Consider the following 14,460-nt stretch of genomic DNA (forward strand, 5'->3'; position numbering starts at 1 on the left):
ATTGATGACAGGATTGGTGGTTTTAAAAGTCAGTCATAAAATTGTGTGGGCCTACGACATCTCATTCAGTGGGACCTTCTACTAGATCTTCATCAAGGCAGGCGGAGTTTAAATTTTGGTTGTTGTTTTCTTAGATTTCTTTTTCCCTCTATCTCTTCTTGTGTATTCTGAGAAAATAACACAGCTCACATTCAAAAATTGGGGAGATTCCTAGCGAAGCCAGGAAAACTGACAGCAGCAAAATAGAGGATTTCCAAAGTCAGTCTTTATATTTTGCTATGGTTGGAGGACTGCTCCCACATCCAGGAAAAGCAATCTAAATCAAGAGCACCATCCTCAAGCACTGGTCTAGACACATATGGATACACATCTTAGTTGACAATGTTTAGTTTTTGACACCCATATCTATCCATGTCAACAACCATTAGTTCTTGAAATTATGCTCTTTGAAGTAAAATAAGACCTTGTACTTAGTAGGGAAAAACTCCATCTTCAGCATCAAAGAATTACTTGAGTCTGATTTCAAATTCAACTGTTTAGTTTAATATCAAGTTTCATGGGAAGTGTCAATTTTTAAATTCAATGGAAAAATAGCTGTTATGTATCCTTGAAGCTTTTTTTTTTAATACTACAGTAAGGAAATGCTTACACACCCAGTAGTTTTCCTCTAACCCTATTTACATCGTCTACTCTGACCTACAAGTGTGTTTTACATTTGTAGATAAAAAGCTTTGTCTTAGAGAATTGGTGATGCATGCCCTTTGTTTATTAATGTCTTGGTAAACTACATGTCTTCTTGATAAAGTGACCCTGAATCTGAATGCCCTCTTTGCTGGATATCTTACTTCAGTTTCCTGGTGTGTTTATCGATCGCTTTTGTTAATAAATGCTCTCTCCATTGCAATTTAGCTCCCTCCCAGCAACCTCCACCCAGAGGACAAGTTCAAAGTTCTTCTGCCATCAATCTCATCTGGAGTCCACCTGATTTTCCCAATTCCCACCGCCTTACTTACACTCTGTTCAGGGATGGTTCCGAGATCTACACAACTGAAGATCAACACCCATACTGTGAGTTCTAGGATTTGTTAGTGGAAATATGTGTTATTCTAAGAATGGACAAGAGTTGACTTCTCTGACATTGAGGATAACTGTCAGAGTTTCCTCTGTGAGCAAGAGCATCTCATGCAGAGAACTACAATTCTCCCTAGGAATAAAAGATCATGATGAAAATAAGATGTATAGTGTTTGGTAAGATGGCCATCAAATTCCCTGAAAGCAGTGACTCACCCAGCATGATTGGATATCAAACCTGGACCACTCAGGAACTTGAGAATGTTTGTATTGGTTCATAGGCCAGGCTCCTGCATACAGCAAATTGTTAAAATAGATGAAACATCTTCCTGTGCATCACTTATCACTGAACTCACATGACTTACCATAAACATTTTATCTCAAGTAAAAAGCTACAAATGGACAGACAACCCCATGTCCACCACTATATGGTGTGTAATACTAAAGCATTGGAAAGGATTCCGACATGCAACAGTCCCACAGTGTGGTATCTGTAGAGCACAATCAATCCTGGTGCACTGTTAAATACATTACAGGTGATGATAAGAGGCTCTTTGCAAATCAATTAAAGAAAACTATAACATTCTGGCTGAAGAACTTACAAGGTATAAGCATTATTATTTGTTCATCTTAGTTTACAAATGCTGAAAGTGTGGCAACAAGCAGAGCTACAGTTTTCTCTGGATGTAAATATTACAGAAATCTGCCAAGTACTTCAATTCTAGTCTTTTCAAGGTTCTTAGAGACAGGAGCTCATGTATCCCAGGCTGGCCTTGCAATTTCTATGTAGCCAAGAAGCCTTGAGCTCTGAGTTGTTCTACTTCTGTCTCCTGCGTGCTGGAATTATAATGACTGTACCCAACTCAGGCGCTTGAACTCTTAGGTGACACAGACTTTGAAGTCTGAATCACGACACAGGTGCTTCATGTAATATGACTCCATACAAAGGTGCCCTCATTCCTCAGATGAGGACAGCATCGGGTGCTTCCATTGAAAGGGGGTGAATAGAAACACAAGCAAGAAGTGTGGCTTGGGCTCAGGAACTTCTATACAGCTGTTAAATGAGCTTGTTGATGCCAAATTTTGGGAAACTACTGTGTGTGTGTGCGTGTGTGTGTGTGTGTGTGTGTGTGTGCGCGCGCGCACACGCACGCATGTGTTTTAATGTACTCACATTCCTTAAACATGGCACCCTTGAAACACACTGAAGTAAGGGATTTTTGCTGGTGTTTGTTGGTTTGACTGTTTTTAATGAACTTATGGCTCTGTCTGCTTCTGCTTCTAGTCCTGTTTAGCCACAAACTATTTTAGGAAACTGCCTTAGGATCTACCGAGGCTGCCATTTCCTTCTGTGCAGTGCTCCTTTCTTTAAAATGCCGTGCCGGAAGTGCGGAGATTAGACCACAGCCTTCAGAGAGGAAGCTCTCTCTTCCGGTGGTGGTTCCCAGGTACCCACCTCGGCTTGGTAGTTGCACTCAACAAGCACTTTTACCTGCAGAGCGATCCCACGTGCCTTCTAATTCATATGTGACATGAATAACCTGCTTTAAAATGCGTGTAAATCTAAGTTAAAAGACAGGCGTTCCCTGTTCTTTGACACCACACCAGCTGACCTCAAGGCTCCTGCATAGGTGACAGACACTTTTTTATCTCCTGTAGCCGCAGATAACATTCCAAACCTAAGTATGTATGGCTTCTGCCTATTTTTTATTGTGTCCTCCACTTTCTCTCCACTCTTCATATCCCTTCCCAGTGTCTAGTCTTCTGTGAAGTTAATGGCAATTCTGAACTTCATGATACAGATTGGGATGGGAAGCAAACATCTGTCTGCATCTGCCATGTTGGCATAGCATCCAAAAAGCCTGCGACTAAAATGTCTATTTTCTTCCAAAAGTCAGCAGGATCCAGGTGTTCTGAAACTTAAACTTTTGTGACAGCAGAGGAAGGGAGTTATAAAAATATTGAAAATTATCTCTGAGTTGACAGGACCACTGGTTGAGTTATCTCTGAAAATGAAACCAGACTGGCTCCATTTTCCAAGCAGCTTCGGATTGAATTTGAACCCATCAGTGGTTCATTTAGTCCATGTTTCCCTCAGTAGCATATTTTAATCTATTTGGTAAAACAATACGTAGGAATACAGAGTCATTGCTTTTTGCATGATTGTACTAACATAGACTCCAAACAATGGTTTCTTAGGTAATAAATATGCACTCATTCACTAATCAGACATTTCTATAATCCTATTAAATAAGGTATTATTTCCCAAAACCTTATTTTTCATTAAACATGCCACATCTGGCATTTGTCGACAGCCGCTATAATTAATGATGTGAAAGCTATCTGCATGATGGCATTTGAACAGTGGGAACAATTGGTGAGCATGGTCAGAACTTTCCAGTGTCCTAATAGTACCCCTGTGTTTATTGCTCCGGTTTCAGTGCCTGGGCAGCAAGAATAACATGAAAAGGAAACACTATTTCTGTTCAGCTGAATGAACACAAATCTGTGGGATAAAAGAAGGCAGTTGGAATTACAGGCAGAGAACCACTGAACTTTTCAAAGAAAATTAATAGTGTTGTCTTCTAAGGAGGTTTGATCATTTAGTCAAGGCCATTATAGAATTCCTCATTAGTATAGAAACTTCCGCTGGTTAGCCTGGAGTCCTTTGGGACGATCCTGGGCAGCATTTTCTTAGCCATACTCATTCACCTTTGTATTGTCATCTTTACAGCTTTTGGATGGCTTTCCTTTAGTAATAACACACTGTATCTGTTGACTTTAAAAGCAACTATGAGATACACTCCTATGTGGGAAAATTTGAAAATTTCTGAATGACAGTGCTAACCACATGATAGTATGTTCAGTAGTTCCCTAAATACAGTAGAACTGATGGACATCCCACAGGAGAAGAGCATGTAGTTGGGTTCTTTGGTTTTTTATTTTGTTTTTCATTGATTTATTTGTTTTCATTTTGGAGAAAGTGTGTGTGTGTATGTGTGTGTGTGTGTGTGTGTGTGAGAGAGAGAGAGAGAGAGAGAGAGAGAGAGAGAGAGAGAGAGAGAGAGAGAGAGTTGGAGAGAGAGTGTGTGTTTATGGTATGTACATATGTTTATATACATATTTCATGTATATAGGTGCATGTCTGTGTGTGCACATATATATATATATATATATGAAGGCCCAATATATACTCACTTGGTCACTCAACCAAAGCCAGAGCTTGCCAGTATGTCATGCCAATCAGTAGCCCTCTGGTGAACTCCTGGCTCAGCCTTAGAAAGCTGGCATTACAGGCAAGCTTCCATACCCTGGCATTTGTATGAGTTTTGGGGATCTGAATTCCAGGTCTCACACTTGTTCATCAAGAACTTAGCCACTGAGCCATCTCCTCAGCCCCCCAGTTAGCACTTGGACTTCTGCACACTTAGCATTTTTGCAGAGCCCCCCAGCTGGCTTGCTAAAGGCGTCATCTATATCATCAGTCTGAGGAACACAGCTTCCAGAGGAACGCATCCTTTGTTCAGTGTTTTATATTTAAGAAGGGCTCAGTGAGTTTTGTATATACATATATACATATTAGCAGTCTTGTCATCCAAGCAAGTCTGATGTGTATATTATGCATTATATATCAATTTTGAAAATAAAGGAATACCAGACCTTAGTAAAGAGATCGAATGTAACACTGAAACTCCCCATCCTTGCTCATGTAATGCAGTCAACTCCAGGGACAGAATGAGGGATCGAGAACATAACTCAGTGGCAGAGTGTTTGCCCAGTATGCTTGAGGTTCTAGGTTGATCCCAGCAGAACAAAACAAAAAATAAAGCTTGCTATGGGATTGCAGAGGTGGTTCAGCTCTTACGAGAAGCAATACATTTGTAGAGGACCTGGGTTTATTTCCCAGGACCCATGTTAACTCTTTGGACCTCAACAGGCAACTACCTCCATGTGCACATAAGCAGACACACACACAGACATATACAAATTTACACAGAAATAAAAATAAATCACATGAAGAGCAAGTAACTGTTATCATATCACTGACCCACACAAAGCAATGATCACTGCTGCGTCATTCGTAGGGAGAGGGACTCACCATAGGCTCCCAGAGAAAGATAAAGGATTAAGGAAAATCAATTGTTTTGCACAGTGAAGTATTACTTATCCATCAGGAAGAACGCAATTCTTCTTTAGAATTTGGAGGAAGATGGGTGGGAAGATAAGTGGAATAAGCCTGGCTAGCTAGACAAGTACCACAGGTATCTCTCCCATATATTAGATAGAGGTATTTTGTAAAATACATGGAGATAGTAGTATAGTGTACTTGAGAAGAAAAATGGGGCCAGAGTGAAAAAGTATGGACATAAGAGCGGAGCATGATAAAAGTAGGCTATACCTATGGATGACAGTATCACAAGAAAACCTATTATATTGCACCATTAACATATGCTAGTACAAAAACGTCCAATGGGGGGGCCACAGCCATCCTCTTCAAGAACTCAGAGCAGAAAATGGGGAATTCAGTAGGTAGTTGTGGCCTCAGGGCAAAGTAGGTGTGGCCTCAGGGTAAATTTTATAAATTGCTTCTATTGTAGAGTCATAGGGGATGGGGTAGTCCTTAAATAAGTCTTTCCACAGGAAATGCAGGGTGATCGTAATTGTTCCATATAATTCTCCTGTACACGTACACACACTGGTTTGTATTTCATTCCAATTTCTTATCAAGCAACACTGCTTTTACACACTCTCATCCTTTGAGATAAGACCACATTTTTTTTGAAAACAGAATGGTCTAGCAAGTACTTGACAGATGCCTGATTTCCCTGGGGTGGATCTTCTCCTTGGGCACTGTCCTTGGGAGGACAGAACAAGTCCTTGGGGAGTTTTGTTGTTACGAAGCCTCAGTAAACTTCTTCCATTCAGGGGGCCATGCCAGCACCCTTACCAATGGAGTCAGCCCTAGTGGACATTTCTGAGTAGGTGTGGTGACATTTCTGTGTCTGTCCCACTTCTTCTGTGGAGGATGCTATACTGCTTAGTCAGCAGAGTATATGGAATATCCATGTGATGGTTGTTTCAATGAAGAAATTAGATGAAACCACCTCTGCTCAGATCCTCACTTATACTGTTAGGCCTTCTATGTGTCTATCTGTCTGTCAATCAGTCTCTCTCTCTCTCTCTCTCTCTCTCTCTCTCTCTCTCTCTCTCTCTCTCTCTCTCTCTCTTTCTCTTATCTTCCCTCAACTGCCATATTAAGTGACATTTAGGGGTGAATAACTACTTCCCTCTGGCTATTAGAAGAAGTTCTTCCTGAGGATACTGGCTTGTTGAACTGCAGTGGACCAGTTTCATCCTTGGCATCCCCATAACACTTATTTCAGGTTCTTGTGAATATGCCACAACATTCTGAGTTTTTCCCTCCCGGATCCTGCATCCCAGAGTTTAAAGGTCGTCTTGCAACAACCAAAAGAGGTCCCATGGGTGGCACTCCACTGGCTCTCAATCCTGCACCCAGCGTTCTTTCCATTCATAAAACAAGAAACTCTAAGGATTAAAATTAGACTCCAAATATCTATTACTCTTTAGGCATATAGATAAGCAGAGACCTTCAATATAACTGTAGCAAGAGCCTCTCCCAACCTCCACACAATCCTGCAAGGAAGCAAGCAGTCAGCAGCGACTCTGACTTTTCTTTGTTTCGTAGGCCTGCAATGTGCTTGCTGACTCTGAACAGAATGGTGGGTGCAGGCCCACCACTCATTCTTGCCCATTCCCTATCTCCTTCTTGTTTCTTAGCCTCTGCTTTCTACCCTCTTCCCCTGACCTCCTTGTCCTTCATGCACAGAGAGCTTGCTCCCCTCTAACTTCTCTTGTATAGCCTCTCTGTGGTTGGCAAATCTCTCTGGGACTTAGCCAAATGCAAGTATAGTTGTATGTCATTGTAATAGGTCAGGAAAAGGTCAACTCGAGGTGTTAGGCACGAGAAAGACCAGGTGCTTGTTGGTAGTTTTCAGAGGGTTGGGCTGAGCATCAGCATTTGGCAAGTAAAGAGGTTGTTCAGAAAGCAAATATGTTTTAGAGGTTGCAAGGACTTCCTCTAGGTTCTTTCATCGAGGGACCCTGTGAAGAACAAAACAAAGACAGAACGTACTTCCAAGTGTTCTTTGCTCCCAGTTAACACTTTACTCACAACATACTGGACAATGAAAGCTACCTGATTTCCCTTATAAAGGTATCAACCACTCTTTTAGGGGGATGAGATAAGGTTTCTCTGTGTAGCCTTGGTTGTTCTGGACTTGATTTGTAGACCAGGCTGGCCTCAAACCCATAGAGATCTGCCTGCCTCTGCCTACCTGAGTACTGGGATTACAGGTGTGTGCTACCTACTCTTATTTGAAGGAGTTGATAAGTATTCCACCTGGTTAAATAGCATGCGACTAAGGCAATTGCCAGTGATTGTTTGACAATCATGAATTCTGACTGTCTGCTCTCCCTTTGTGTCTCAGCTACTCAGTACTTCTTGGACACTAGTCTGTCACAACGCACATCATATTCCTATCATATAGAGACCTCCAGCGTGCATGGTTCAGCAAGGAGCATATCTGCCATTTATAAGACGAAGCCAGAGGTCTCAGAAGGACATTTGAACTTGACTCATGTCATTCCTGTTGGCTCTGACTCTGTGATGCTTACCTGGACTGGACTCTCCAATCACTCTGGTTCTATAGAGAAATATGTTTTATCATGCACACCTGTGGACAGCACTGAGCCCTGTGTCTCCTATGAAGGTCCAGAAACCTCAGCTACCATCGGGAATCTGGCTCCATTCACCCAGTATCGTTTTTCTGTACAAGGATGTACTAGTCGGCACTGTTTACATAGCTTGCCCATTATAGTAACCACAGCCCAGGCTCTTCCCCAAAAGCTGGAGCCACCTGCAGTATGGAAAATCAGTTCCACAGAACTCTGTGTAGAATGGTCTCCACCAGTGGAACCAAATGGTAAGAAATCAAGGCTTAGACTTCTCTTTCCTTTAAAAGACCAAGGCAGTAGAAATAAAGAATTATGTAGTAAGACTGGCAACTCTATTTGTTTGAGAAGTGATTTCTGATAATATAAAGTATTAGTTCTTCTGGAGAGTGGTAAAGAGTCTTTCATTAATTTAAGATGAAATTCCATTCAATTAAATTGCCTTTTAAAAGGCTAATATTATCTTTGCTCTTAATGACATCTGCCACAACACAGATGATGTCTATAATTGGATGCTCACTTATAAAATGCATTATATTTGACTGAGTCACAAGTTAGGGCACCCATAAGCTACAAATTTTCTCTTTTAAGCAAGAAAAAATATAAAATAATACAAAAAAAATTGTATATAGGCTAGTTGATTCCATTAAGTTAATTTTTGTGTTCTTAAAACTGAACCTTGGAGTTCACAGGCCAAATACATATTCTTCAGGTTTAGTAATTTATATTATGCTCACATCATGGCATAGCTTTCATCGAACTGCTTTGTTGCTTGGTAAAGTGTGGATACAACTTAGCTACACATTTTGATGCAAACATGACTTATGCCAATTATGTAAATAAATCACAAAGTTTCAAAATATGCAAACTTAAAGATTATCCATGTAGCCTAAAAGAATTGAACATCCATAGCAGAAATTATGAGTACCTGTTCTGAAAATGTTGATTTTCACAGATGATCAATTATGGTTGCTTTGTATTTATATGTCTTTTGATTTATTTTCCCCAAAATGTGGTTTTCAAAATATATTTTAGTCATTTTTGTTGCTTTTATATACACTTGACTTTTATACATCTAGATTACTAAAAGGAATCCTCAAGGACTAGATTACTGAAAAGCAAGCAACCCAAATAGCCTTTTGACTTCGTCACTTTAATTTACTGTCTCTTTTCTAGGTATAATTGTAAGGTACGAATTGTACATGAAGAGATGGTTGTCTACTAAAGAAAGTCTAGTGTTGCAGAGAAGTGGGTCGGTGAGCCCTCACCCAGCTTCAAAGTCAGCCAACAACATTGAGAACCGATACCAGCCTCCCCAAGTCACCGCGTCCGTCTCCGGCTTGGAGCCACACACAGAGTATGCATTTAGGATCTTAGCTGTGTATATGGCTGGCAGTGTGTCATCTGCCTGGGCCTCAGAAAGAACAGCAGAATCAGGTAAAGACCAATGTTTTGGATTCTTCTTTGAAAACCCCTCAATGAACGTGCTGCCTGGAAATTAAGATCAAAGAAGATATTTGGGAGAGAAAATATAGATGATTTAGCTATTGTTTCATTTATGAGGGGGAAGGGGTTAATTGTAGCTCTAGTCTTTGGGGAGGCCCTGTTCCCAAATAGTACTTGATTTCCAGTTTCAGGTGGGTAGATACTTAACCTCCTTTTGCTTTGTGTATAGCATGGCTTAACAGTGGGGAAAGAGTTTTAAGTTTTACAATTGACTTCTCTTTTTCTCTTTTCCAAATAAATAGTCATGGTAGTAGAGTTCACATAATGATATAAATTAATACATCTAAATGTCTAATCCCAAGTGTGCTTAGAAACAATCAGAATTTCAGTGTGGGAGGAGAGCTAAAATTTTAGGGTTTTTTGTGGTATCTTTATAAAGGTAACTGATTTATTCTTATTTTTCCATCATTATTCCTCATATCAAGCATACTTCAAATTTCATGAGCATTGAAGAAAACAAATATTTGTGTGTGTGTGTGTGTGTGTGTGTGTGTGTGTGTGTGTGTGTGTGTGTGTATGTGTGTGTGTACCCCAAAACCTGCCCTAAATTTAACATGTTGAAACTGTGAAGGTTGAGGGTAGCTGCTTTGGGTGAATGTTCAGGGCCCTCACTAAGTGTACAATATAATAAAATATGTATTGTCTTTGACCATTTCTCAAAGACTGTCTGCCATTTTGGACAAGCTAGATGGACAAGAGAGCAGAAGTGTTGAGCCATGTAGTTCTGGAAGAGAAAAGCCAAGGTCCGAAATGAGACATAGCAGATGAAACAGCACCCAATGACTCTCATAATCTTAAGGACTACTAGCAATGGAATGTGCCATGAGGACCGTTGACAGCACATCTTTGATAGCTCATTTAAATTCTATACCAAGATGTCAAGGATGGCGGGAGTGAAGTGTGTGGTGTTTTTGTGCCCCAAACTTTTCAGGAAGGACTGACCAACGGTTGTGAATGTCTTTGGGGTCATTTAGTCCATTTCAGACATGCGTTCTATAGGAATAATTTTCCTCAGCCTCATTGTGTTGACTTAGTGGAACATGGCTTTCCATGAGGAACCCATAGGTCATTATGGCTCTTAAGCTTCGGGGACCAATACAAGTTCTGTTTCCGCATTTTTCAAATTTCTCATCACATTACCCACTACCTATTTTCATGAAAACAGAGAGGTTTCTTTGAGATTCTCCCCCTCCTCGTGTGTGTGTGTGTGTGTGTGCAAAAGTAAAGAGTGAAGAAGAAAGAATAAAGAACAAAGAAAGAAACAAAGAAAAGAAAGAAAAAGAAAGAAAGAAAGAAAGAAAGAAAGAAAGAAGAAAGAAAGAAAGAAAGAAAGAAACACACTTAGAGAGACAGAGATGGAGACAGTAAGACAGAGAGACAGATACACAGAGGAAGAAGATGTGGAGGAAGATGAAGACGATGAGGTGGGGAGAGAACACACGCTTGTGTGTGTGCAGTCTAGAGGGAGCCACTGGGTGTTCTGTTCTATCACTCTCCACCTTATTCCCTTGTAACATGGCCTCTCACTGAACCTGGAGCTAAGCTGGTGACTAGCAATCCCCAATGAGCATCCCATGTCTGCTCTACATGGTAATAGGGCTGTAGATGCATATGAGGTAATACCCATATTACTAGAATTTTTACTCAGGCTCTTGTGCTCTGTATCAAGTGCTCTTATGCACACATCCATTTCTTCATCCTACCTTTCTAAATTTCAGTTTGTAAATGAAAACTACCTTTCCTGAAAACATTAAGATGGTTAACATCCTTGTAGATGACAGTTTAAATAGTTCATGATACCTACATAGTTTTTTAATTTTTGAAAATGAAAATATTTTTCCAAGAATAGGGTTTTTTTTTCCAGAAACTAAACTAGCTAAATCTAAAAATGCTATGTGGATGACATTTATACTTGTGATGTTGTTTTTGTCTTTGATAGCACCTGTGTTCATGTTTCCTCCTTCGGTCTCTCCACTCTCATCGCACTCACTCAGTGTCTCCTGGGAGAAGCCAGCAGAACACATTTCAAGAGGAGAAATTATAGGGTACAACATCAGCATGGTTTCTGAACGTTCCCCCCAACAAGATGTTCCTGTAATGCATTCAAAGGTATTTTTATTATCAACTCATTTCTTTCCTGAATTAAATTATGGCTCCATTTGATGCTGTCTGAATTTACAGAAATCTAGCAGAATCCCTCTCCAAATGTGTTCATCAGATGGGGCATGTTCGTTAACATAACATCAGATGTTCAAGGTCCTCTGTCTATGTATGCTTATCACTTATTTTTCTAATGTGCTGAACTAAAGTGGATGTAATTTTATTTCATGAGACCTGCTGTTTCCACTTAGTCTTAAATATTTTTCAAGAAGTCCTTTCAACAACTACACACTATGTAAGATAATCTGAAAATATTATTTGATCACATAATAGTGCATTTAACCAGTTGACAATCTGTCAGTATTTATACTATATTCATTTGGATGTCAAAATGACATTGACAAGATCATCTCATGCACACACTTTGTGTATGTCTACATTTCTTTGGGAAAAGTCATGAAGAACCAAATTTATTACACCATAACAGAAATCATGACAGTAGAGCTGCAAATGTGACCCTGTTGGTAAAGTGCTTGCCTAGCATGAGTTAAGGCCTGGGCTTGATTCCCAGTACAGTACAAAATGAGGCACGGTAGCACTTGAAAGACAAAAGCAGTCAGATGGGACGTTGAAAGCCATTCTCAACTACTGATGAGGTTAAGGCTAGCTTAGGCCACCTGAGACCCTAGGTCAAATGTCCCATGTAGATATAATTCATATGAACGCTAGGAGCACAGTGAGCTTACTAAGACTTTAGATGTCTGGTCACATCGTGTCTTCTAGCAGTAAGTATCTACTCAATGATGGCAATGCAGACGCAATAATTACAAATGCTTATTATATCCAAGATCTAGCTAAATTGATATGAACAATTCTAGAAAATGAGAGGATGTAGTGGATAGAAACATGTTTTTGTTTTGATCCCAAGGATGGAATGGGGAACAGACTTGTGAGAGAGCAGGTGACATTTATCCACTTGGAGGTCGAATCACTTGGTGTGGGGGCTTGGTTTTTGCCAGATGAAAAACATCCTAGTACAGACTCTGAGATCTATATATGTATGTATGTATATGTATATATATGTGTGTGTGTGTGTATATACATATGTATGTATATGTGTGTGTGTGTGTGTGTGTGTGTGTGTATACCCAAAACAGGATGTGGGATATTTTGGGGTCTTGGTATTGTTTGTTGTTCATCACTGCACTTTAAGATGCGCTCCAAGAGAGAACCACTCCAGGAAAGGTTTCAAGGCTCCAGGCTCCAGCTGTTGTTCCAGGTTCCAGCAGCAACTTTGGCGGAATTGCTGGTCTGCTGAAATCCTACCAACTACGCTAGGGGAATCACTCCCAGGAACTGAATTCAACAAGGTCTACTTCTCCTGGTCCCCTAAATCTCCTTTCTCTCTTGTCTAGTGTAGGTGAGTTGGAAGGGAGGTATAAGCATTTAAAGAACCCCAAATAAAATACGTTTGGAAAAATTGGAGCTTACAAGAGGGTCTCATTTTTCCTAGTTTAGATATGAGGTGCTTGATCTTTCTAGCCTGATTTATAGGCATGGTAGTGTACAAAGATAGAAAAGGTCTCCGGTGTCAACTACACACAGTATCCCATGTTCTAGGCTGTTCTCTTCTACTTCTGAGGGACATAGTCTTTGATGGACACTAACATGAGATGAACAGATCTGTGCACTCTGTGTTCCCCAGACTCACCACACTCTGATCTTGTTTTTTTTTTTTAATTTTATTTTCTTAATTTATTCATATTACATCTCAGTTGTTATCCCATCCCTGTATCCTCCCATTCCTCCCTCTCTCCCGCTTCCCCCCTACTCCCTTCCCCTATGTCTGTGACTGAGGGGGACCTCTTCCCCCTATATATGCTCTTAGGGTATCGAGTCTCTTCTTGGTAACCTGCTATCCTTCCTCTGAGTTCCACCAGGCCTCCCCATCTAGGGGACATGGTCAGAAATGGGGCACCAGAGTTTGTGTGAAAGTCAGATCTCACTCTCCACTCAACAGTGGAGAATTTCCTTGTTTTATATCCATAACCACAGTGGCCAAGTTCTGTGGCACAGTTCACACGTGTTTACCTTAAGATACTTCTCATCCCCGTACAGCGGGCAAACAAGCGCAATGTCTGGAGTTCTGTCCTCTGAGGATATTAGTCTTCGCTGCTGTTTTTGAGAACCATGGTGGGACATCAGGCACTTCCCAGCTTACCCTTACAGCTATTTCCAAAGACAACCCACCTGAGTGCTCAGCTCTGGTGTTCTCCTTTCTTTGTGTTTTAGAGAGAACTCCCAAGGTCTGCTTAGTCATTTGCTATTCTGCAGCATGCTGTGCTATGGTAAGAACCCAGTAGCTGGCTGAGCTTGTTTAGTGAGTAGTTCGAGGTGTCTAGAATTTTCATCACTTTATGTGCCTTTGTTCTGCATACTGTCTGCCTTGTGGCTCCCCTTTCATAAATGTTTCACAATATTTTTCCAGTATTATGTGTCATAGAGCCTTGCAATCTACTAGGTGTACTGTCCCAAGCAATTCACCAACCAGCACCACAGCAAGGGTTGGGAGCTGAGCTACTTACTCCTCTGGGACAAGTCAAGGAGCAGGATTTCATACTGACGTGCTGGTCAGAACAGTACCCAATTGATGACTGTCCCCTTCAGATGGGAGTCTTGTCAATCAGGCATTGAGCTTCTTGCTGAAGGGTGCAAGATCAAACCTTTTTAAGGATGCAAGATATAGTCATTTTTCCTCCACCCTGGACTGGATGAATGTCCTAGATGTCACAGAAAACTTGGCCTCCTAAAACCCAGCTGATACTTCAAATCCCTTAATCTTTATATAGTTAATCTCTTACTGTCTGGAACACACATCTGACTAAGACCCCCATACGCTCATTTCCTGCTTATCTGATCCATTTGACACAATTTTATTGACATGGAGAACAATAGTTTCAAGAAGGATTTTATAGTTTGTCTTAAATTGATGATGATCCTAAGATTGCGTTTCTTCAGCGCATAGATGAC

The 14,460-nt window shown here is 40.6% G+C and overlaps 1 protein-coding gene across 1 annotated transcript in view; it reads left to right on the plus strand.

The window, feature by feature from the left end:
- Ush2a (usherin) overlaps positions 1-14,460 on the plus strand; it is a 696,795-nt gene that overhangs the window by 176,337 nt on the left and 505,998 nt on the right. The window contains exons 15-18 of the mRNA XM_051148119.1: positions 910-1,068; positions 7,581-8,075; positions 9,001-9,261; positions 11,270-11,439. Of these exons, the coding sequence (XP_051004076.1) occupies positions 910-1,068; positions 7,581-8,075; positions 9,001-9,261; positions 11,270-11,439 (1,085 nt within the window). The remainder of the gene's footprint in view (positions 1-909; positions 1,069-7,580; positions 8,076-9,000; positions 9,262-11,269; positions 11,440-14,460) is intronic.

This window comes from Acomys russatus, chromosome 6 (assembly GCF_903995435.1).
Source record: "Acomys russatus chromosome 6, mAcoRus1.1, whole genome shotgun sequence".
Lineage (NCBI taxonomy): Eukaryota > Metazoa > Chordata > Mammalia > Rodentia > Muridae > Acomys > Acomys russatus.